The sequence below is a fragment of the Gopherus evgoodei genome, chromosome 9 (assembly GCF_007399415.2).
Source record: "Gopherus evgoodei ecotype Sinaloan lineage chromosome 9, rGopEvg1_v1.p, whole genome shotgun sequence".
Taxonomy (NCBI): Eukaryota; Metazoa; Chordata; order Testudines; family Testudinidae; genus Gopherus; species Gopherus evgoodei.
Genome location: NC_044330.1, coordinates 48,780,482 through 48,804,305, shown reverse-complemented (window position 1 = coordinate 48,804,305; position 23,824 = coordinate 48,780,482). Strand labels below are relative to the sequence as shown.

At 44.4% G+C, this 23,824-nt stretch overlaps 1 protein-coding gene across 2 annotated transcripts; it reads right to left on the bottom strand.

Moving 5' to 3' along the window:
• Positions 1-311: 311 nt before the first annotated feature.
• AMMECR1L (AMMECR1 like) lies at positions 312-18,640 on the bottom strand. Of its 2 annotated transcripts, XM_030574751.1 has the most exons (8): positions 18,372-18,640; positions 16,840-16,946; positions 13,351-13,795; positions 8,756-8,866; positions 8,042-8,156; positions 7,182-7,272; positions 6,067-6,163; positions 312-3,925 (listed from the first exon to the last, which is right to left on the bottom strand). In XM_030574751.1, the coding sequence occupies exons 3-8, from the start codon at positions 13,755-13,757 to the stop codon at positions 3,814-3,816; spliced, it is 933 nt and encodes a 310-aa protein (XP_030430611.1). In that variant the 5' UTR covers positions 13,758-13,795; positions 16,840-16,946; positions 18,372-18,640; the 3' UTR covers positions 312-3,813. The 2 variants fall into 2 exon arrangements, with proteins under 2 accessions (XP_030430611.1, XP_030430612.1); XM_030574752.1 differs by lacking the exon at positions 16,840-16,946.
• Between the last annotated feature and the right edge of the window lie 5,184 nt (positions 18,641-23,824).

The following is a 23,824-nucleotide window of genomic DNA, read 5'->3' as shown; positions in this document are numbered from 1 at the left end:
CTTGTGTACTGCAGAAGTCATGAGGCCTTTGCACAGAATACACAGGGATTTAAGAATAAACCTTTATACTCTCAGAGATATCTACTTAACTATAATTCCATAAATTAATTTTGCTGCCAATGACAGGAGTATGGCCTTTTCTCTGCAATTTAGTTATGTCATTCTTAATGTGATAAACATTCATGTGACTTTTTAAAAAACTTCCTCACACATCTCATGTTGCTTTCTTCCTTCACAGCTGACTGTTTGATAATCTGTCTCCTCTCAGACAGCTCATTACCCTCCTCCAAAAACCAGACAGGAAATTCAAGTTCATTAGCAGACTTTGTATTCATACAACATGTTCAGCTTTCAAGGTGAGATATCATCTTATTCTATCTCAAGATTCAGTGAGTGAGAGAGAGAGAGAGAGATGAGACAGAACAAAAGCATCTTTATCCATTATGATTTATTCTCTACAATACTTCATTAGAGGATAGAGTTCAATGATTTACACTCAGAAGTTATATAGCTAGGAGGCAACCAAGTGTAATACAAATAATTGGTCTGACATCTCTGCATCGAATGTCAAAAGAAGTCTCCTTGCTTTAAGGAAATAAAATTAAATTAACCAAATAATAAAACATGTAGGTTCCAGAATACAAACAGAAAACAGCACTAAGTCTGTGAAGATTGCAGATGTTAATGTATTATGAAAAACAGGCAATCCTGTCCCAAAGTTAAAATGAACTTTCAGGATTTCTTAGACATATTGTTCTTATAAACTGTAGCTATATGTGATATTTTGACCATAAAACTTTTCAGACTGAAATGGCCTCTAGAGAAATTGGATGTTTAAACATTATGAAAAAGAAAAGTTTAGGAACCTCACAGTGGAAACATTCCAACACTGACATCTTCAGTGATCAAAGACATTCTCCTGTAGTTACTGTAAAACAAGACAATGCATAATTGCTGCACGGTAACTTCCTAGCGATGGTTATCATGAGAATAAACCCTTCTGGACCAAAAGGCATTTAGCTAAGGATGAGCAAAATCCAAACCAGCTGACTATTGCTGGGACCCTCCAAAGAGCAGATTTTACCTGCTATGCAGCTGAGTGCTACAGCAACTGAAGGGACCCCTGCAGAGACAATCTTTAATCCTAGTGGTCAACATTTATTCTTGTTAGGTAACTGAAAGGCCGTATGTTTCATTTCAGATTTGTCTCATCCTTATGCATACCTGCCATCTAATGATCCAGAAATGGGATTATTTCCTGAGAACCACTCCCCCTGCCAGATTTTTCTGAGATGATGTGATTACTGGCATGCTTTTCAATTGATTTCTAACTGGACCCAACTTGGGACTGATTCTGAGGGTGCCCAGTTCTCAGACAGCAGACTGGTATTTCTTGAGTCTGCTTTCTCTTCCACTCGAAGCACCAAGACAAGAACACAGTCCATCTTTAATAGAGGCATTTTAATTTATAGACTGGGTGGGGGGGATGGAAGTGCGAGGAGTACAGCTTCCCGACTCCCAAGCCATTCAGCCCACTTCCATCTAATGCAACTAGGTCACTCAGTCCTAAAGTTCTGATCTTAAAATGTCAGCTAACCCACTCCCTCCTCTATTAAAATTCAATCCAATCCAGAGAACACAATACACTGGTTAAAGACACAGATCAGGGCAAACATTTTAAAAAGAAACTATAGAGTTGTGTAGCCTGGCACTATACGCCTGCATGACCTGTCTCGCTAGTGTTCCCAGGGGTGAACAGCCTGGCACTATATACGTGCATGATCAGTCTCACTGAGCATGCTCAGGGGTGAAGTTTTAGCACCAATTGTTTTGCTTTTTTAAATTTTTAAAAATCAAATTCTAACATAAAACACTTGAACAATAATGAGTGTAGCCCTATGTATCAGTACTGATTGATGGTGGAGGTGAATTGTATGTCCAGACCAGACTCTGCCCCCTCCTCCATCAGTTCAGGGCACCTAGGAGAGTAATTACAAATCACTCTAGTTTGTAACAAGACTGATTTATTCTCAGCAGCAGGAAATCGTGAAACAATCCCTTCATCTTCAAACTTGTTTCATCTACATCACAAGGGAAATGTGGCAGTTCATAACAATGACCCAGTACAGAAGCAAGGCTGGGACAATATTGCACAGATATCCAAAATAGGACCCCCTCCTTTTCCTCACATCTACATTTCCCCAACAGCAGCACATGACACTGACAAGCAAAACTGCAGGGTTTTGTTCACTTCTTCAGAGGAATTAGAAGGAACAGCATGCAGTTTTGAGGTTCCTTACAGATCCACTTCCCACATAAGGAGAGAACTTGTGTAAATTTCAGTCTGATATTCCCAGCCAGTTTAAAAAGCCAGCATTACCACACATATTTTAGAGGATATATGCAATCAAATATCCATTCGTCCATTATGCTCTTAATCTGCATTTTCTTTGACCACCCTTGTCTATTACCAAGATATTTGTAAGAAGCTTGTATAATCATTTTACAGTCCCTGATGATTAATTTAGAGGTGCCATAATCCAGTATTCAGGACATCATTCAGTGACTTGGGTAGGAGGAGTATGCAGACTGGATAAGAAGATGCTTCCATTTAATGGCAAATATCTTGTGTAATCAGCAGTGAAGGGTGAGGAAATACAAAATGCACAGGAATTTAATAGGGTTTGGGTAAAACTGATATTTAAAAAAAATTGCTTGGTGTGGCAATGACTAAATTGTGTTAGACAATGACTTACAAGCTAACCTACATAGCTTTACTCTGTAGACCTGTCTTGAACTAGAACATCAACAACTCCCATATCAGATCAATAGTCACCTAGAGAAAGTGGCTATCCTGTTGAAAGGAATGTCTCCGAGAGTGCTTGCTTGACTTAAACAACTTTCAGGCACTAGATTAATTTGTATGACTGCAATCAATGCCCTGCAAGAGCCCCCTCCCATTCCCCAATCCATTGTAGGTTCTACCACCAATGTCTAAGGCAGTAAGTAAGCCTAGTTGTAACAGAGAGGAGATCTTCCAGGCAGACTCAAGAACCTCACCATTTCTGTTCAATAGCAGGCTACATCATAAAACACTGTTTAAACCAGAAAACTGAATATGAACTAGAAGAAGAGGGCTGGAGAATTCAACTGACAGTGGAATCTGAGAATTAAAGCCTTCTGGGGTTTGTTTAAGCAATGCTTTCATTTGTAATACCATCCAAAGGGCGTTCACATCTTTAAATGGTTTCCATCCAGGAGGAGGGGGTGCTATCCAGATGTTCAACCCTCCCCTTAACATGATGTCCACCTGTGATGTTTGGGGACTGTAATCAGCTCTTGATACACAACAAATACCAGAGATTAAAAAAAGAATTTAAAATAACCTAAAAATGTTTTGTTGGACTCCGTTGCCCAGACTGCCAGAGGAACGCTCCTACTTGATCTGGGGGGCTTTCATAATTAACAATTCAAGTTTCCAGAACGTAGGACATACAAGGACAGAGCAATCTGAAGTGGCATTTTCATCCCAGAGGTCTTCTGCACCTCACTGCAATTCCTAGTCACGGAGCCCCAATCCAACTGAACCCCCATTTTGAGGGAAGGCTGAGATAAGGCTTGGGCCCCTGAAGTTCTGTCGCACTCACATCATTCCCCCCAGGTCAGCTGGAAGGCAGACTTGGCAACGGAAGCTAGCATCATAAAATGGTGCAGTAATAGAAGTAACTGGACCAAGAAGAGGAGGCATCTGCCCCAATGATGTCGTAGCCATTGGTGGCAACTGGGGGGCGGGACTGGTCATGCAGCCGTGTGTCAGGAGTAATGATTGTAGAGGGGTGGGGCATGAAGAGTGCCATTCTGGAAACAATGCTGACGGGAAGCCATATATTCTGCATAACTGATTGTCACCTTTTCGCTGCGGTACCTGGGAGGAAACAGGAAACAGAAAGTAACTACAGTACAATATTCATCAGCAAAAATATCAAGTGTGTACTTATTATCTTAATTTAGGTAGCTTCACAATGGCTGAGCAACCTCACACAGAGCAAGATGGGCTCCGTGCCTTAAAAATATGTAAGTTGTGAGATTAGAGTGGAAGACTGAAGAAGTGCTTTGTGTCTCTATCCATCCATCCTATAAGCAATGCCTAACATTTTTCAAAGTTGGGTGCCTAAAATCAGGTTCCTAAACAAATATTTAGACATATGATCAACATGACCAGATTTCCAACAGTGAGACCTCTCAGATGTCAATGAATACTCAGCACCTTTGAGAATCAGGCTACTTTAATGCAGGTGCCTAAATATGAATTTAGGTACCTAACTTAAGGCATCCAAGCGTGTAAGTTTTCGCTCATAATTCAAGAGAGGACACAAGTGACCTGCGCTAGGTTAGTACCAATGACTGACAAAGATATTTGTTGCCTATAAACAGAATATTGTTTATATCAGAGCATGCAAGTCCTTCTAGATAGCTAACTTTTCCACACACATTAGGTGTTTTAGCATCACACATTTCAACATCAGAGCCTGACTTGAGACAATTGTAGTTATAGCATTTCAGGAAGTGGTAGTCTGGGACACTGGCAACAAGCTGCCAGTTTGCATGTTATGCATGTCCGCTTTGAGAAAAGCCATAAGCAGAGGAGTTAAACTTTTAGGGAAACAATAAAATGTTATTCACCACCCAGTATGAATTTAATTTTTAATATACTTGAAACATTTATGAAAAGACTAATAAAGCTTCAGAGTAAAGGAGGGTTTCCTGAAGAGTATCAGAGGGGTAGCCGTGTTAGTCTGGATCTGTAAAAGCAGTGCCACAGGACTCTTTGCTGCTTTTCCTGAAGAGTGTACATAGCTAGTCTATGTTCCACCATCAGAATCCAAAAAAATCTGAGGGTCCATTTTGGGAAACTTGTGAATTTCTACAATAGATAAGGGTTTGCTTCCAAGCACAGCATTTTACATATGTACACAACAGCTGAAGGCAAGTCCATATTATCCCTGGTTTTAATGAATCTTCATCCCATCCCTTCCTCTGTTACTATACCACATTTCCACTTCCTTGCTCTAGGGATGAGGGCTGACAAGAAGCAGAATGTCCCCATTTTTACCCAAAACACCCATATCCTGCAGACACTGCTTCCTCCTAGCAGACACAAAGAGATTAGAACCAACAGTGCAACTGGGAGCATGGACAGGTGGGCAAGTCTGAAAACCAGCCTACTTTAAGGCTAGTTCCACTTTAAAAGAGCTTTACCTTCCTTACAGATATGCCACCCTATTGAGTAATATATGGACCAAAAAAAAACTTCAAAACCAGACTCCAATGAGAAACTGCTGAATTGGAATTAATTTGAAAACTAGGCATGATTAAATTAGGCTTGAATAAAGACTGGGAATGAATGGGTCATTACACAAAGTAGAACTATTCCCCCTACTGTTACTCAAACCTTCTTGTCAATTGTTGGAAATGGGCCATCCTGTTTATCACGACAAAAGTTTTTTTTCCTCCTGCTGACAATAGCCCATCTTAACTGATTACTCTCGTTATAGCTGGTATGGCAACACCCATTCTTTCATTGTCTGTGTTCGCATATATATCATCTTCCTACTGTATTTTCCGCTGCATGCATCCAATGAAGTGGGTTTTAGCCCACAAACGCTTATGATTAAATATATTTGTTAGTCTCTAAGGTGCCACAAGTATTCCTCATTCTTTTTGCATCTACCTTACGTTAGCTTAGTGAGTTTTACTTCTTTTAATCTTTCACCTTGATAAATGTCAAGTAAATTTAGAGGTGGTAACATTTCATTTGTAATTTGCTCACTTGGAGGTGCCAAGCTCCATTATTTCTGCATGAACTGAACATGTTATACTTTGTTGCAATATAAGCTCTCAGTACCTCATGTACAACATTTAGGATGCTGGCCTTCAACCTACACCTCTCATCTGAACGTAACATGTCAATATTGGTATCAAAGGCAAGCAGAAAACGGATTAAGTGTTTTTTAAACCAATAATATACTATCTGATTAAGTTAAAACTACAAAGCTGTCAGCTTACCTGGTGAGTTTAATTGTTTTCCTAAAGTCATTGGTAATCGGAGCCTTAAATCCACCTTTCCTGAGCAAGGAGTCTATGGTCTGGATCTGATCCCAATCTGTTGAGAAGTAACAGCAAGCGGGATTATTATTTTAGTATACAGCCACATTGTAAAGAAAAGGGAGAGACAAACAGGGCTGTAGAAAACCAGAAAAACCACTGCTGACAAAAAATGGAACATACAGCAGGTTACAGACTGAGCTTTATAAACACACTGAGTGAGTGGGACATGCATGGTCTCATCCTTGCACACTTATCTACACACACTCCGACCCTTCTAAAATCCTAGGGGAACAGTAACTCCTGTAATATAGCAGCTTAGTGTTCTTCTGGGAAGGTCTCCGCCCTGCTACTGCTGCATGGACCGCTGACCCATTTCTCCATGTACCACTCAAGTTTAGTTGTCTAAATCTTAAAATAATACCTAGCTCTTATAGAGTTGAATTTGGATCAGCCTGATGGTGTAGTGACAACACAGTGCACTGCTAGGTGAGAGATCAGAATTAAAACTGCTACCTTAGTCTTTTGCCCCAGGGCCAGCAGGATGTGACAACTCAACTCTGCAATGTGGAGGAAAGGAGGCGATATTTTGTGCAGTTACAATGGTGGCCATTGCTAGCTGAGTGGGAATTGTGCTCAAAGGGTGCCTGGCTCCTGCCCTCATCTAAAAGAAGCCACATTACCAAGAATGAAGAGAAAAATGTCTCTCCTGTTGGAGTGCTGGTGCTGTGTGGCCTGCAGATATCCTTGGTGGTGGGAGAAACATGAAAGAGGAAACGTGTAACGCTGAATAAAGCTAAAAGGTCCAAACTTCAAGATCCTCCACTGCTTAAGTCCGGGATCCTTTTCACCCTAAAGGACTCAATTGTGTGTATACATGGGAGGGGAAGAAGGGCCAGATGAAAGCCAGACAGCAGTTGTGTAGAGTGTCTGTTAGCCAAATGATGTTTTGTGTTTGTGGCTCTAGTGGAAGGCCTTTCACAGCTATTGCAATCTAGACCCACAATCCTTAACTTTAAATATGCCAGTTCTGTGACAAGATGAACTGCCATATATGGCAGCCATCTGAAACCCACCTTGTTCCTTAGCAACCTCAGGTAAGTACGTGGCTGTACGTTTGACACCTTTCTCATTGATGAACTCTATTCTGATCCCATGGATCCCAACCTACAAATGGAAATGAAAAGCCAAGTGAGAGGTATTTGCTGGGATTGAATCCCTGACTGACTCATCTTCATCAAAGCACAATGCATCACTGCACCACCCTGGCCACATTCCTGCCATGGTAAAGGACCTTCTCTCTCTCCCAGGCCAGCCTAACCAAAGGCTTCCCCAGATGGGCAAATGGCCCCCTGCCTCTTCTTCCAGGCCAACACAACCAGTCTTCCCGCCTCCTCTCCTGGGCCAAACTAGGCCACAGACTTCTAACAGGGCAAAGAGCTTCCCATCTCCTCTCGTGGGCCAGCCAGGCCATGAGTTCCTGTAGAGGAAGAGTCATACCAGCAGACTACACCCACAAGCCATAAACTTTGGCAAGTCCCTCTTCTTTATTTCTCCTTATAAAATGAATGCATTTCCATGTACTGTCTCCCTAGCATTCTGGCGCCAATTGGCTCCTTAGGACCTAAACTATATCCTCCTCTAATCAGTAATGTCTTCACGTTCCACCAAATTGTCTCTAGATTCCCAAAAAAATAGCCACATCCTCACCTCTCTTAACCCCCCAGTCAGATCCCTTCCCAACCACAACAGGACTATTCATCCATCACTTAACTGGCCTCTTTCCTGTCTCCTCTTGTTTTCCATCCCCAGTTCCTCTGAGCCCAGTTATAACATCCATACACCCTTGTAATGAAGGAGACACATTACCATGTACTAACCCGAACCCGAATGGAACGAGAGAGTGATGCAGAGTTCCAAATGCACCTGTTCTCACCTCCCAGTCCAGGTAGTCACTGGCATCCTCAAAGTTAGTGAGGAGGGAGACAGAGCAGAAAAGTTTAGGCAGCTCCTCACGAGTCAGGGGGGGAAATCGGCTGTCCTTAAGTGCACTACAGAGGGACAGAAACACATGGCCTAAAACCAGAGACTGCATCAACATTTCAGACAGACACACACAAAGTCATTACATTTAAAACCTGCCTTAGAATACAGAAAACAGTTTCTCCAGTCACAAGAGGTGGAGGACATTGTAAGTAATCTTACCCTGTTATCTTCATATTATGTATCCAGAGATCTCAACATAGTTCACTAGAAGAAACAACAGAGCCTCTCTGGATTTGTAAAGAAATTGTCGCTTTGGCAAGAGAAGTGAAACTGAATTATCCACCAAAACGTGCAGGCTGCGGGCACATTCAGCATGTAAATAAGTTTGAAATTACCTTTAAAAAAAATTAAGAAGTCAAGCAAAATCCAGATGTCACAGATAACAGAAGACTCAGCTGTTGTAGAGATGGTCCATAAGGTCCCTGGTATGTCACGTTTTTTCAACTATCGTGCAGTTCTGAACGTTTCTTTTATTATGAAATGTATAAAATTATACAGATTTATAAATCTAAAAATTTCTCTGATGCGTTGAGTCCTCTTTAAAAACAGAGGTCTTTAGCACATTAGGTTGGTTTCAGAATTACTTCATTTTCAGTGTCATTACCTGGTTAATGTGTATTCCCTGAGTCCTGAATGAAGGTTCATGGCTGAGAAGGTTCCAATGCAGCCACGAAGCCGCTTGTCTCGCCCCGTCTTCCAAGTCACAAAAAGCGGACTGAAAAGGCAAAACAAACACACACTATCCTCAAAGAATCCCAGCCTTGGGGGAGACCAGCAAAGTGTGAAAAAGCAAGTGTGTGCTTACTCTGATAAGAACCAGTGTGCCATCAGTTACCCAGTAATTTTTTATTAAAGGCATTTCCTCCCTCTTTTCACACTACAGATCAGTATCTGTCACTTTTTCCCATGAGCAGCAGAGTTGCTTAACTCCACAGGCTGCCTTTCTGTGCAAGTCTCTGAATTCTTGGTATTGTCCACTAGTTTATACACAAATCCACAACAAATTAACATAAGTGAAACAAACACCTATACATTTATAACTTTAAAATTGAAGGATGCCAAAGCGCTGCACAAAAAGCACACACTTAGGGTTGTGAAAAAAGCTTTTCTTCAGGAAAAAAGCAAACCTAGATTTTTCTGGGTTATGTCCACGTTCTGACCTCTGGGTCAATTCCCCAGGGCTAGGAAAGTTTTTATTCATTACTCCTTTTGCCTATGTTTCATTTGATTTATATTTATGGAGATTCTCTCCTGCTGCACAGACATTCCTGACTCAACAAAAACAAAATACTACATCATCGCACCCTCTTACAGAGTTTTATTGCAATTTTTCACACCTTTCTCCCCCAAGAATTTATATTAACATATTTGCAGTTGTTTTGTTTTTTGGAAGGGTAGAGGGTTGATATGAGAAACAGTAGGCTCTAATTTCAATCTGTGAATTAAATTAACTCCTAACTTTTTTAGAACAGGAAAGTGATGGGATTGTCAAGGTTTTCATTATACCTTTCTTGTTTCTCAGTAGGCCCAGATGGGAAGCCTGCAGGGGGGAGAGGAACAGGAATGGGTGGAGTTATTGGTGGCTGGAGAGGAGGTTGTGATTAGTGGGTGGAATAGTCTCATTAGCTGTTGGGAGAAGGGAGAGAGTTTTGTGAAGGGCTGAGAGGAGGTATAAGGTCATGAACCGTTACGAGGTTTGCTAGAATCTATAAACTTCTGATGTACAGGTGTTTAGAACACTATTTAAAATCCAATGAGGAAAGTGACACCCAATAACATCCCTGAGCAACAATGGAATTGCCATATTGGATCAGAGAAGTCAGTCACCATTAGTTCAGTACTCTACCACTGACAGTGGCCAGTACCAGACAGTTCCAGAGGAAGGAGCAAGAAAGACTCAATTGGCAATTGTGGAATAATCTGCCCAAACAGGAAGTTGCAAAATTCTTCCACAACCATTAGCAACCTGCTGGTTGGTTGAATGCAAAGAAACACAGGATTGATGGTTTGAGCAATGCTTGGTGGAACTCTCAGGAGAATGCATGTCTACATTTTCATCCAGCTACTGCATACTGAAACTGGCAATGAGCATGTGGAAAAACAATACACATTTCACATAACAGACTCTATAGAGAGGTACTAAATTTGCAAAAAGAGATTTCCAATGAATTTAACAGACTATAGGATGATGACCTTACTGCCACAGACTCAGTGGAAATTTGGCTTGATCTAGTAAATACTGGAACCACACAAGGATAATTAAAAAAAAAATAAAATCAGAAACACTCTGGAACCCTTCCTTTACTTAGCTAACATGACACTGATCCCAAAGATAAAGGTCACAGGTTGAGTCCAGAAAAAGAGGGAGAGGCTGATACATGGTTGATGGAACATAATCCTGAGTTAGTTCTATCTTTTCTAGGATTGAAACTGAAGATCCATATTTCTACCCAAAAATCTATGTTTTCAATAAACTACGTTGCCACCTTTTTGCATGAATATGATGGAAATATAATCTCAGAGGGCAGGATAGTTGAATTCAGAATGGTGTCAATTTTCAGAAGACCAGCATACTTGATGCTGTACAGCCAGCATCAATTGTGCATGTGTTTAGCACATTCACATTGCTTTGTTCAAACCTTCTTAAAATAATGTTGATGCTGAAAAAGGATATAATTTGGTAGAAGTATCCTGGTACCAGAGGACAGACAAAATACGGTTAGGCTTCACTAATTAGCAAACTAGGAACTTGATTATGATATTCATGTTGGTTTTCCTACTTCTAGAATCATGAGCTTTTTCATTTTATAATAAAGGCATCTACTTTACCATTTGTCTAGCATACCTGTCTGTCCACATGATCTGGCCACTATTAGTGCATACCTTTGTCGCTTGTCTATACCTCTTAATTATAAGTTAACAGAGTGAAGAGGATACCATTGCAAATTACTTCTGTGTTTTTAGTCTCATTGCTTTGAGCACTTGGTTTTATATAGTTTATTACACTTCTGTCTCACGCCCCAGCATGGCAACATCATCCCATAGAGGGAACCTATACCCATGCTCTTCCTAAGGGCGTGAGAGAGAGTGTTTGCTAGTAGCAGCAAAGCTAAAGAAGGAACCAAGGCTTTGGAACTGTGCTCTGGCTCTGGAGCAAGCTCCAGGCAAAAACCTGCGACTCTACTGCTCCGGAGCTGCTTTGCGCTCCAGCTCCAAGCTCCGCTCCCAAGCCCTGGAAGAAACAGAAAGCACTTGCACTGAGTAAGGGGAAGGAGGAGATAGGACCACAGATGTGATGTTCTGCTCTTTTTAGGAACTTTATAAATATCAGCTTAGGAACAGAAAAACTCTTATTAAAAAAGAGCAATTTTAAGAACGAGATGTACTATCAAAAACTTGAATTATTTAAAATTAGTCAGCTGAACAGTGCCTTTTAACTCTAAAGTGTTCTGTAACAGAGTTTGTGTGAAAGAGGTTATACAAAATGAAGTTGCATTATTGACTTGGGAATAGACAAAACAATACAGCTCATCTTCCTGTTCCAAGCAGCAAGCAACAAACAATGAGCAGATTAATATATATTTCTCCAAAAGAAACCCTGATATCCCAGGGAATGACAAGGAAATATTTAGATTTGGATATTACCAGCAACTATTTCATAGTCTAGCCTAGCCCATTTCTCTGCTCAAATGTATTTATAGTGCATTAGTGTACAGTATGCAGACAGAATCCTCATGTGATGACAATTGAACAGATACACAACCTATGTCATGTGGATGCCACATATTGATAACTGAATGGGGATGGAGGCATCCAGTCCATTTAATAAGTCTATAACAAGCTTAGCTATTGACAAAGGTAGATGGGTACTTTTACATACATTTTACATTAATGTAAATTAACATTAAAAATTAAAGCAATTTATTTTTATCCACTTTTGGTGGTGGCTCATCTGTGCCACAACCCCTCTTTAAGGAGTCCCACAGAGGTCAATTCTCAGCCCACTGTTCTTTTCTATCTGCTTCTTTGTCAGATTTGACACCTGTAATGTCTTGTCATCCACGCTCTCCGCTTGCCTTGACTAAGTAAACTTGGGGGTTCCTCAACTTCCTCAGCTAAACCTCACAGATGGAAATGCTTGAGGGGTATCCTCACAGAACTAATCCATCTCCTGTCTTATTCTCCTAGACACCACCTTTGTTCATAGCCTTGATGTCATCCCTGAATCGGGACTCTCCATCTCTTCTATAGCTGCCTACCACCATCTCCACAAGACTGCCCACCTACACCATTGCTATGATTCCTCCAAATGGTCATTATCTCACTGACTATTGCAATTATCTTGCCCATCCTCTCTCACATGCAAAGAATCATCATTGTCTCACCCACATCCTCAATCAACTTCAACTGGCTCATTCTTTATTTCAGGATGGATCCCTTGTTTTCAATAACCTTCCACTGACTTGCTTCAACCTACCTCTGACACAGCCTATTCTCCTACTGCTCACCAAACAGCAGCCTCATCCCTTCACAAAATCAGCACAATAGACATGAAGGTTGGTTTCACTGCAGTGCCTGCCATATGATGTTGGCTCCCTACCCCACCCTCAAAACTTACCATCTTATTTTAAATGTTTTCTGAAAAGCTCCATACTGTTTCTCTTACTCTATTTTAATCCTTTTGTACAGTTTGCATGAAAGGCATTATACAAGTTAAAGCTGCATTCTGCTATAATAAGGGTGATATTACTGTATAATTAAGTACTTTCAGTGAGGAATCAAATCACAGTAGAGGGAAGTTGGGATGCTTTATCGTAAACTGAGATTGTACATCCTGGTAAGGGATATATTGCATTATCTAGCCCATTGGATAGAGAGCTGAAGCTTCCGGGTAAGCCTATTGTGCTTCCCACAGAGTTTCCAAGCTCAAATTTGCCTTCTATTAGTATGACAAATGGAAATGTCATTTCCTAAATGCCTACTTATGTCCAAAACAAATCAGATACGTGTTTTACTCCTTATTTATGGTCAATCTTTTTGGTTTTGATTTTAGATCATCCTACAAGCAGCACAATACCTGCCTTGTATTCTTGAACACTAGCTTGCCTGTTTTCCAAAGATCCCTTCTCCCTCCCCACCAAGTCAGAGCCCTTGGTGCTGGATTGTCAGGTTTCTTCCTGCACATATGGGTTTACTCACTAGGGATCATTGGTAAATCGAGGAAGTCGTGGCTGAGGGAAACCATAGAGATGACAGTAGAGTACGTCAAAGCAGTAGCAGCACATCTCCGCTGTCACTACAAGGTTCTTGGTACTGTTGGCAGTTCCGTTAGACCGAGAAAGGGGGCTCAGAGCTCCTGAAGTGGGATTCATTCGAGTAATTGGGGAATTTGCAGGGCCCAAAGTTAAGTCAGATATGTTCTCCCTTCCATTGCTCCCATCTGCATGCTGGTGGTTCTGAAGAGGACCCGAACTTGAGCCTGGCACAGTTGTAGCCTGATTCCCGTGACTGTGTGTTCCACTCCCAGACAATTTGGGTTTCTTTACCCCACAACAGCCTGCTCCCAACTTGGGCTCAAGTGGAGGAACACAGCGTCTTTTTCCCATCCTGATTCAGCACTTGCTGCCTGGAGCACTGCAGAACCCTGGCAAAAAAAGCAATATAAAAGATTGTTACACTAGGTAAAAAAAGCAAGAGAGTATTCCTCTCCCTATTAAGATATTAGACAGGTTCATTTTGGGGGGGAAACGACAGAGCAACACACTTACAGATACAAAACGCCACCCAAATCATTGTAGAGAGTAGGTGTTTCAGTGCAGAGTGACAGTGTACATAAGCCACTATCTCCACCTGATCACACCAATTATTTGACTGGTGAGGCTTACTGTATATTTTAAAAATAAAAGTAGGAAAATCAATACAAGAAAAATCATTTGGCCTCCAAGCAGGAAGTGAAATAGAAAAAAAGTGCTAGGACTCTAGTCACATCCCACTTGGCACCCTTCACTCCCTCAGGGCTCATTCTTTCACCTACTGGCTACTGCCTCTCCCTTAATGGCTGTTAGCCCTTCATGTGGTGGGTTTCCCCTTCCCCACTCTCCTAAAGGATGTGGTCCACAGATCTTTTCTTGCAAGTCTCTTGAGAGCCAGGCTGTTGGCTTTCCTCCCCTTGATTCAACTCAGGCCTGATCAATATGTCTCAAGAAGAAAAGGAAACTGCCACCATAAACTGCTGTTTTATAAAAAGAAGCCATTATTACTGCAGACTCCAGCACAGCCAAGCCAGAACTAGATCCACCAGCTGAAGGAAGCTGATAATGTTTGCACACATCAAGTGCCAGCAATACAGACTCAAACCAGGGCTCATGGATAGGAAAGACTGTAGGTGGATGTGTACCAGGGTAGAAAGTAGCTTTAAACAAAATGTATACCCAGCATAAGAGAAGGAAATGGAGTACCAGTAGAATTTACCATGGTCAGAGGAGGTGGTGGGGGTGCAGAAGAAAACACTTGTACACTCACAAGATGTAGGGTGGAAAAACTAAGTGCAGGCTCATGCACCCTGGGAAGAAACAGATTGAATGTAGGCACAGAGATTGGGCACCTGTGCAAGAGGGTCAGCAAATAACTGAGGTCAGCATGCACAAGGGTGTGCAGGGGGGGTAAGAATCTATGTAGATAAGTACATGGTCCCATCACCATAATATCCAAGCATATCACATTTTAATGTTTTTATCCTCACAACAACCCTATGAGGTAGGGAAGTATCAGCCCCAGTTTTCATAATGGGGAACTAAGGCACGGAAAGTCTAAGTGATTTACCCAAGGTCACAAAGGAATCGTAGCAGGGTCAGAATCAAAACCAGCTCTCTGTCTGACAGGCCAATGCTTTGATCATTGGACCATTCTTCCAACTTCTAAATATTCAAGTGGTGGGTGAAAGGAGCGCGCACACACAGACTGGGAGGAAAAAACCAATTTGGTACATCGCTGATTAAACTGTTTCTGCAGGGGAATTTCCTTTCCCTCTCCTACAACCAAGAGCAATTTAAGCTCTAAAGAGTTACTTTAGCTGCTACAGGACAGTTGTGCTACCCCAAAATGGAATGTTTGGGATTTTCACGAGTTGTTCTCTCTCTCTGTGGACTACTTCCACGTAAAGTGTTTAGGAACATCAGGACATTTAAAAAAGGGATAGAGAACAGGAAACTACAGCATAAGGAATAATTCTTCAGTGGCTTCAGGGGATAGATAGATGACTTAATTCTTTCCTCTCTCGTCCTTCATGCCCAAATACAAAAGAAAAATATTAGATAGAAATTTGACAAAATGATCTGTGAAATAATTAAGTGTTTAAGTTTCACATACTTAGACTTCAGTGTTAAGAACTGTTGAGGTGAACCCCTCTGCAATACTGCTGTATTGCCTTCATGAAAACAGTGCATTTATTTACTGTTTTTACAAACAACTTTTTTTTTTTAAATAAAAGTTTAAGATCTGAGCATGTATCATTACACAGGGAGAGAAATGGCATGGAAGGGAGGTCTTCCTGTTCTGATCTCTTCAGAGGTTCTGTATCAGGTAGAACCATCCTGCTAGCAACAGAGAGCTGCACACATCAATGACTGACTCCTGCATCAGCCAAAAAGCATCACTTATGAGTTACTAATGACTCCTTCCACTCATCCTATACCCCAACCTTCACAACAGCCAACCTTCAGTTCAATCAAGGTGTTACACTACAAAGATCAAACTTCAGCTCTTCGTTTTTGTTACTATAGGAATATAATTCACTATATGGCAACAGAAACAAGGGCTCCAATCAGTAAAGATAGTCATTTTTGTAGTAAAATTCTTGGGTTTTATGAACAAGCGGTGTGATTTATTTTCTATTTTGATATGGACAGGGCAAGAGATATGGTTCTACATGCTTTAAACAAAGTAAAGTGAATGAGTTTAATGCTCATGAAACTAAAGAACTAAATCCCACAGGTATGTGATATGCTATCTTTCCCGTACAACTATGCCCATACACCTCCATCCTGACCTGCAACAGCCCAATATTGCAGTCCGAGTTTGGTTTTGAGCAGTGACCACTCATCCTCCCCAACTGCTTTGTGAACAAATGAAGACTAGAGTGATACCAAGATTATTTTCACTTGTGACCTAATCTAGAATTTGACGGAGCAGAGATAAAGGCACTAGCTTTCTTCAAAGCAGAAGTTGCCTTTTAACGTGTTTGTAAGGCACCAAGGAGCCTCAATCTGGACATGAGTGTAACACAAATGAACCAAGTCACACCACATAGCTCTCGCTTTATCACGCTTAAATTCACCACATATATTCCCTGCTTCATTTACATATTAGACTACATCTTTTGAAAACAGCAGCAAGACTAACAGTGCGTGCCCAAGAAACACTTGTTTCAGAGATTGGGCACTAGAATTTTGGGGTTTCCAGCCATTTAAACAACATATCCCTTAAAAGCACAACATCTGGTCATCCTGCCACAACGTTAGTTTATGATGCAGAGTTGAAAAAACATGAAAGCACTTTCCGTTTATCCAGGAAGGCAACTTTAGCACCCTGGGGTATTGGCATATTGTTTTTCTCTGTGCTACGAATATAGGTTAGTGCAAAGAAATAGGAGCTTATTATCTTGTTGTATTAGCATGAGGTCATACTTACTGAAAGCAGAAAACTTGTATTGCCAAGAGAGCAGCAGCGTGTGGGGGAAGCTACTTAATATCAGGAATGAATTCTCTTTTCTCAGGTCCCATTCCTATTCCCCAAATCTGAAAGGGAGGATTTCAGGGATTGTGTGTTACAGATGAGGCTGACGTTATAAAATCGTCATTACATGAAGACAAGAATTGTACAAAAGGATTCATGGAAGCTAGAGACTGGAGAGGAGTCCACCCCTACCAGGGCTAGCCGATATACAGGAAGAGGTGGATCAGGTGAAGCCGCTAACAAAGGCTGGATATCTATCAATCACCACATTCCCTGGACCTCTTGCATATGCTGCCGTCTGGGTATAGTATAAACTCATGCAGAACTCAGCATGCAATGAACAGATGCTTTAGTGGAGACACTGTTTTTGATATAATATCAGACAGCATTTCACCTTAGTTAAACTCTGCCCTGGACCAGGAACTGCCTTCCCACCCCTCAGGAAAGGGCAAGACAGACAGAGCAACCAGGTGCCTTCAATATAAACTCCAATTACTCTAAATACCCCAAGACATAAAACATAGGGAACCTGCAAGGACTAGTAGGGGTGGAGTGGAGATGGGGCACGTGATGGTGCATGTGCTGTGAGACAGGCAGGAGGAACTGGCAGGGGAGAAGTTGGCCTGAGAGGCAATACAACACATATGGGGGAGGGAAAGAGTTGACTGGGCAAATGGGGAGGAAGCAGGAGGTGTGGGGGTTTAGGTGGCTGGAGATTACCAGGCGGGGGATGATGGGGCAGCAGGTGATCAGTTAGGAGACAAGAAGTGGCTAGTAGGGCGTAAGGGAAGGAAGGTGACTGGGAAGGTGATGGGGCAAGAGATGACCAGATGGGGAAAAGAATAAGAGGTGACCTGGCAGGGGCAGGAGATGTAAGGTCAGGCGAAAAGAAGGTGACAGGGCAGGGGGAAAGGAGGAGACAGAGCAAGAGGTGACTGGGCAGGGGCAGGAGATGTAATGCCAGGGGAAAAGGAAGTGATAGGGCAGCAAGTGACTGGGGGGATGGGTAAAGGAGGAGACAGGGCAGGGGCTGGTGGGGCAGCAGGTGACCAGCTAGGAGGACAGGAAGTGGCCAGTGAAGGCTGGGGGAAAGTAATGGGGCAGCAAATGTAAGGGTGAGGGAAAAAGAGGTGAGTGGGGAGAGAAAGCAGGTGAGTGTGGAGGGGGTGATGGGGCAGAAGCAGCACGTTACCAGCTGGGAGGGCAGGAAGTGGCCAGCGGGGGCTGGGAGAGGAAGGTGACTGGCCAGGTGATGGGGCAGGAGATGACCAGGACGGAGGCAGCGAGACTGCTTCTCACCAACAGGCGGCGCCTGAGGCCGCTAAACTTTCCGGGACGGGGGCGCACGGGGCTGCACAGAGACACCCCCCCACGTCCCTGCTCAGGGCGGGGATTTAACCTCCACAGCCCCACGCGCCGAGAGGGGGCCCGGCTCCCGCAAGCGCAGAGGCCGCGGTGGGTGGGGGCCTCGCCGGGGACTTTCCCACCTTCTTCTCCGGCCCCGGCGCCGGACGCGGCTTCTCTGCCGTCTCAGCCCAGCCGCCGCCGCTGCCTCCCCTCCGCCGCCTCCTCCCGCTTCATGGAGCCATGGGCTGGGCAGGGGCTCCCCGGAGAAGCGGGCCCGGCGGGGCGGGGGGGGCCGCACAGCGAAACCGGGGCGAAGAATCCCCCAAGCCGCCGTGCAGAGGGGCTGGAGGACTGGAAGGGAACGAGGCAGCACCCAGGTCCTCCCCTATCCCAGAAGCCTCCTCCCTGACAGTGAGGTAATAGGGGAAGAATGTGTACAGTCCGCCAGCCTCCCATCGGCCCCGTGGCCGCGGCCCGACCATAGAGAAGAAAGGGTAGTCTTCCACAAAGAAACCATAGATGCCAAATAGTTCCGCTTCACATCATGTGACCTCGGCAGAGGCACGTGACTCCTAATACGAATGAGTTAAAATGGCTTTTCCTCCCCCGCATTGAGGTCGAACTTGGGCCATTGGCTGACGGAAGGGCCTGACTCACGCGGTGTGAATTCTGCTCTCTCATTGGATAATGAACACAATCGTAGAAGCGCTCGCGTCTGGGGGCGGAGAAGGGCATGCGCACTAGAACTGAGGGGTGGGAGGTGTTGTTGGCTCCCTGTTGAATGGGTGGGCGGCTCGGATTCCGCTGTGTAGGCAGGCACTGGGCCAAGTTCCGCGCGACAGCCCCGACCCTAGTGTAGACGCGGCTGTGCCGCAAAGCGGCGACCTCAGCCAGGTGGGTCATGTCTCTAGAGGGGACCGGGACTTGTCTACAGTGACCGCTTCTGAGTGGCTGAGCTGAGGCCAGCGCCTGCCATAGCGTCAGGGTCAGCACGGCAGAGCGGGCATCTCGGAGCGAGCTGTGCCCACACGGGAAGCGGGGGGTGTTGGTGCCTGTTCAGTGGTGGCTGGCAGAGGCACAACAGCGACTGGTGACTGTGCAGCCGTTTGGAGGCTCCCTTATTCCAGCTGGTCTTACCACGTGGGCATGGCCATCGGCTACACTACACAATTATGTTGGCCTGTATTACACCTGTGAAGCGCTGCCTCAGTAATTAAATTGCTTTTGTGCCTGCACCCTGTGTTCACAAGAGGGGCCATACTGAGTTAAACTAAAGGTCCATGTAGCCCAGTATCCTGTTTTCTAACAGTGGGAATGAGCAGAACAGTTAATCAAGGGTATGTCAACGGCATTACTCTGATTTTACAGAATTTGAATTTTGGCAACAGATTGTGTAAAGTCTAGTGCATGCTTCCACAGTAACCACATTAGTTTGCTGGTGTGCGTCCATAGTGTCAAGGCTAGCGTTGACTTCTGGAGCATTGCACTGTTGGTAGCTATCCCAGAGTTCCTGCAGTCTCCCCCGCCCATTGGAATTCTGGGTGGAGATCCCACTGCCTGATGGGGCAAAAAAACATTGTCATGGGTGGTTCTGAGTACATCAGGCTTCCCTCTCCCTCCCTCTGTGAAAGCAACAGCGGACAATCGTTTTGTGTCTTTTTTCCTGGATTACCTGTACAGACGCCGTACCACAGCAAGCATGGAGCCCGCGCAGCTGACCGTCACCGCATGTCACCTGGGTGCTGGCAGTCGTGGGACTGCATTGCCGCAGAGCAGCAACTCATTGCCTTTTGGCAGCAGACGGTGCATTATGACTGGTAGCCGTTGTCGTCGTACTCCTGGGTGCTCTTTTAGCCGACCTTGGTGAGGTCGGTCAGGGGCACCTGGGCAGATGTGGGAGTGACTCAGCCAGGTCATTCTCATCTTCTGCTGACCATCCAGGACATGATGGCTAGCAGTCATACTGCACCATCTCCAGGTGAGCACCCAAGAGATGACGATGGCTAGCAGTCATACTGCAGCATCTTCTGCCAAGCACCCTGGAGATGATGATGGCTAACAATCATACTGCACCGTCTGCTGCCAGCCCAAGATGTAAAAGATAGATGGAGTGGATCAAAACAAGAAATAGACCCGATTTGTTTTGTATTCATTTGCTGTCTCTCTCTCTCCGTGAAATCCACGGCCTGCTCAACCCAGGGTTTTGAGTTCAATCCTTGAGGGGGCCATTGTGTGACAGTTGTTTGTGTTTTTCCTCGATGCAAAGCCACCCCCTTTGTTGATTTGAATTCCCTGTAAGCCATGTCGTCAGTCACCCCTCCCGAGAGCAACAGCAGACAATCGTTTCGTGCCTTTTTTTCGGTGCAGACGCCATACCATGGCAAGCATGGAGCCCGCTCATCTCAACGCAGCAGTCATGAACATTGTAAACACCTTGCGCATTATAATGCAGTTTATGCATACCTGAAAAACCAGGTGAGGAGGCGGCGATGGCAACACGGTGAAGAGCGATGAGGACGTGGACACAGAATTCTCTTAAAGCGTGGCCCTCAGCGCTTTGGAGATCATGGTATTAATGGGGCAAGTTCATGCTGTGGAATGCCTATTCTGGGCCCAGGAAACAATCACAGACTGTGAGGCTGCATAGTGTTGCAGGTGTGGGACAATTCCCCGTGGCTGCAAAACTTTCGCATGTGTAAGAGCACTTTTATGGACCTTTGACTTGCTTTCCCCTGCCCTGAAGTGCCAGAATACCAAGATGAGAGCAACCCTCACAGTTGAGAAGCAAGTGGCAATAGCCCGGTGGAAGCTTGCAACACCAGACAGCTACTGGTCAGTTGGGAATCAATTTGGAGTGGGCAAATCTACTGTGGGGGCTGCTGTGATCCAAGTAGCCAAAGCAATCACGGGTCTGCTGCTACCAAAAGGTAGTGGCTCTGGGAAATGTGCAGGTCATAGTAAATGGCTTTGCTGCAATGGGATTCCCTAACGGTGGTGGGGCAATAGATGGAACCCATATCTCTATCTTGGGACTGGACCACCAGGGCAGCCAGTGCATAAACTGCAAGGGGTACTTTTCAATGGTGCTGCAAGCACTGGTGGATCACAAGGGACGTTTCAAAAACATCAACGTGGGACGGCCAAGAAGGGTTCGTGATGTTCGCATCTTCAGGAACACTACTCTGTTTAAATGGCTGCAGCAAGGGATTTACTTCCCAGACCAGAAAATCAGTGTTGGGTATGTTGACATGCCTATTGTTATCCTTAGGGACCCAGCCTATCCCTTAATGCCATGGCTCATGAAGCCATACACAGGCAGCCTGGACAGTAGTCAGGAGCTTTCAACTATAGGCTGAGCAAGTGCAGAATGGTGGTAGAATGTGCATTTGGATGTTTAAAGGGTCACTGGCACACTTTACTGACTCGCTCAGACCTCAGCGAATATTCCCATTGTTATTGCTTCTTGCTGTGGTCCACAATCTTTGTGAGAGTAAGGGGGAGACATTTACGGCAGGGTAGGAGGTTAAGGCAAATCACCTGGCCACTGATTACACGCAACCAGACACCAGGGTGATTAGAAGAGCACACCAGGAAGCGTTGCGCATCACAGAAGCACTGAAAACCAGTTTCATAACTGGCCAGGCTATGGTGTGACAGTTCTGTTTTTCTCCTTGATGAAAACCCGCCTCCTTGGTTGACTCATTCCGTGTAAGCCACCTACCCTCCCCCCTTTGTTCACAGCTTGCTTGCAAAGGAAATAATACATGGTTTTTAAACGATAATGACTTTATTAATTTATTATAAAAATAGGGAGATAACTGACAAGATAGCCTGGGTGGGGTGTGGGAGGAGGGAAGGAAAAGGCCACTTCAAAACTTGTTGAATGGCAGCCTTCTGTTGCTTGTGCTGTCCACTGGGGTGGAGAGGTTGGGTCCCCGGAGACTCCTCCCCTCACCCCCCACGTTCTTGGGCATCTGGATAAGGCGGCTACGGAACATGGGGAGGGGAGAGGGCAGTTAAACAGGGGCTGCAGTGGCACTCTGTGACCCTGCTGCCGTTCCTGAAGCTCCACCAGATGCCAGAGCATGTCCATTTGATCCTGCAGTAGCCCCAGCATTGCATCTTGCCTCCTCTGATCTTCCTGCCACCACCTCTCATCTCGATCTTCCCTCCTGTCCTCACATTCATTGGCCATTTTCCTGTACTGTGATACTGTGTCCTTCCACTCATTCAGATGAGCTCTTTCATTGCAGATCGACTGCATGATCTCAGAGCACTTTTCAGCGCGACTGTGTTTTTTTCGCCATCTTATCTGAGATAGCCTTTGGGACGGAAGCTTGAAAAATTTGCAGCTGCAGGAGGGAAAAAAGGGAGAGAAGTATTTAAAAAGATACATTTTACATTTAGATTCACATTACATAGCACATGTGATTTCGGTACAAGGTCGCATTTTGCATCTTTTATATTGAGTGCCAGCAGCTTTGGTGTTCTGGAGATCACAGATGCGGGTCCGGGCAACAGACTTTGTCTTGCAGGTGGCCATGGTAAGCCATAGTCTTTCAGCTTCTGCAACCTTCATAAAAGCAGCACCCTCCTTTCCCATACAAACAAGCAAAGCCCGTTGAGTGCTGTGGTTTTCGTGTTAACGTGCAGCAGCAGAAATCAAAGTACCCCCCCCCATTCTGGGATGATCGCTTTACCCCTCCCCCCACTGCATGGCTGGTTCTCCCCAGAAACCTTCTGCAAAGGCTTTTAGAGTACCTCCAGGAGAGCTTCATGGAGATGTCCTTAGAGGATTTCTGCTCCATCCTCAGACATGTTAACAGACTTTTCCAGTAGCTATACTGGCTGCAAATGCATCACAAGTCCTCAGGGCAAATTAATTATTTTAAAAAATGCTTGCTTTTAAACCATGTATTATATATACAAAGTTATACTCACCGGAGGCTTCATGGTCCAGGGGCTGCCTTGGCGGGTATTTCAGTCAGGGTGAGAAAAAGATCCTGGATGTTGGGGAGAATGGTGTGCTCTCAAGGTCATTGTCATCCTCCTCCTCATCTTCCCCATCCGCAAAGTCCTCAGGCATAGCTGGGAGTACCCCCTCCTCAGAATCCACAGTTGGGGTGGGGTAGTGGTTGTGTCCCCCCCAGAATTACTTGCAGCTCAGCATAGAAGCAGCATGTCTGCGGCTCTGCCCTGAAAGGTCCATTTGATTTTTTGGTTTTCTGGTACGCTTGTCTGAGCTCCTTAACTTTCAAGCGGCACTGTATTGAATCCTTGTTATGGCCTCTCTCCATCATGCCCTTGGAGATTTTTTCAAATGTTTTGACATTTCATCTTTTGGAATGTAGTTCTGATAGCACGGAATCATCTTCCCCATACAGTGATCAGATCCAGTACCTCCCATGCAGTCCATGCTGGAGCTCTTTTTCGATCCTTGGACTGCATGGTCACCTGTGCTGATGAGCTCGACTGGCCAAACAGGAAATGAGATTCAAAAGTTTGCCGGGCTTTTCCTGTACACCTGGCCAGTGCATCTGAGTTGAAAGTGCTGACCAGAGCAATCACAATGGTGCACTGTGGGATAGCTCCC

Coding starts and splice junctions, on each gene's coding strand:
- AMMECR1L (XM_030574751.1), bottom strand. CDS start 13,757: ATGGGAAAAAGACGCTGTGTTCCTCCACTTGAGCCCAAGTTGGGAGCA. Junction 8,867..13,350: donor CGATTTACCAATGATCCCTA/GTGAGTAAACCC, acceptor TTGCCTTTTCAG/TCCGCTTTTTGTGACTTGGA. Junction 3,926..6,066: donor AAAACAATTAAACTCACCAG/GTAAGCTGACAG, acceptor GTTTCCTCCCAG/GTACCGCAGCGAAAAGGTGA.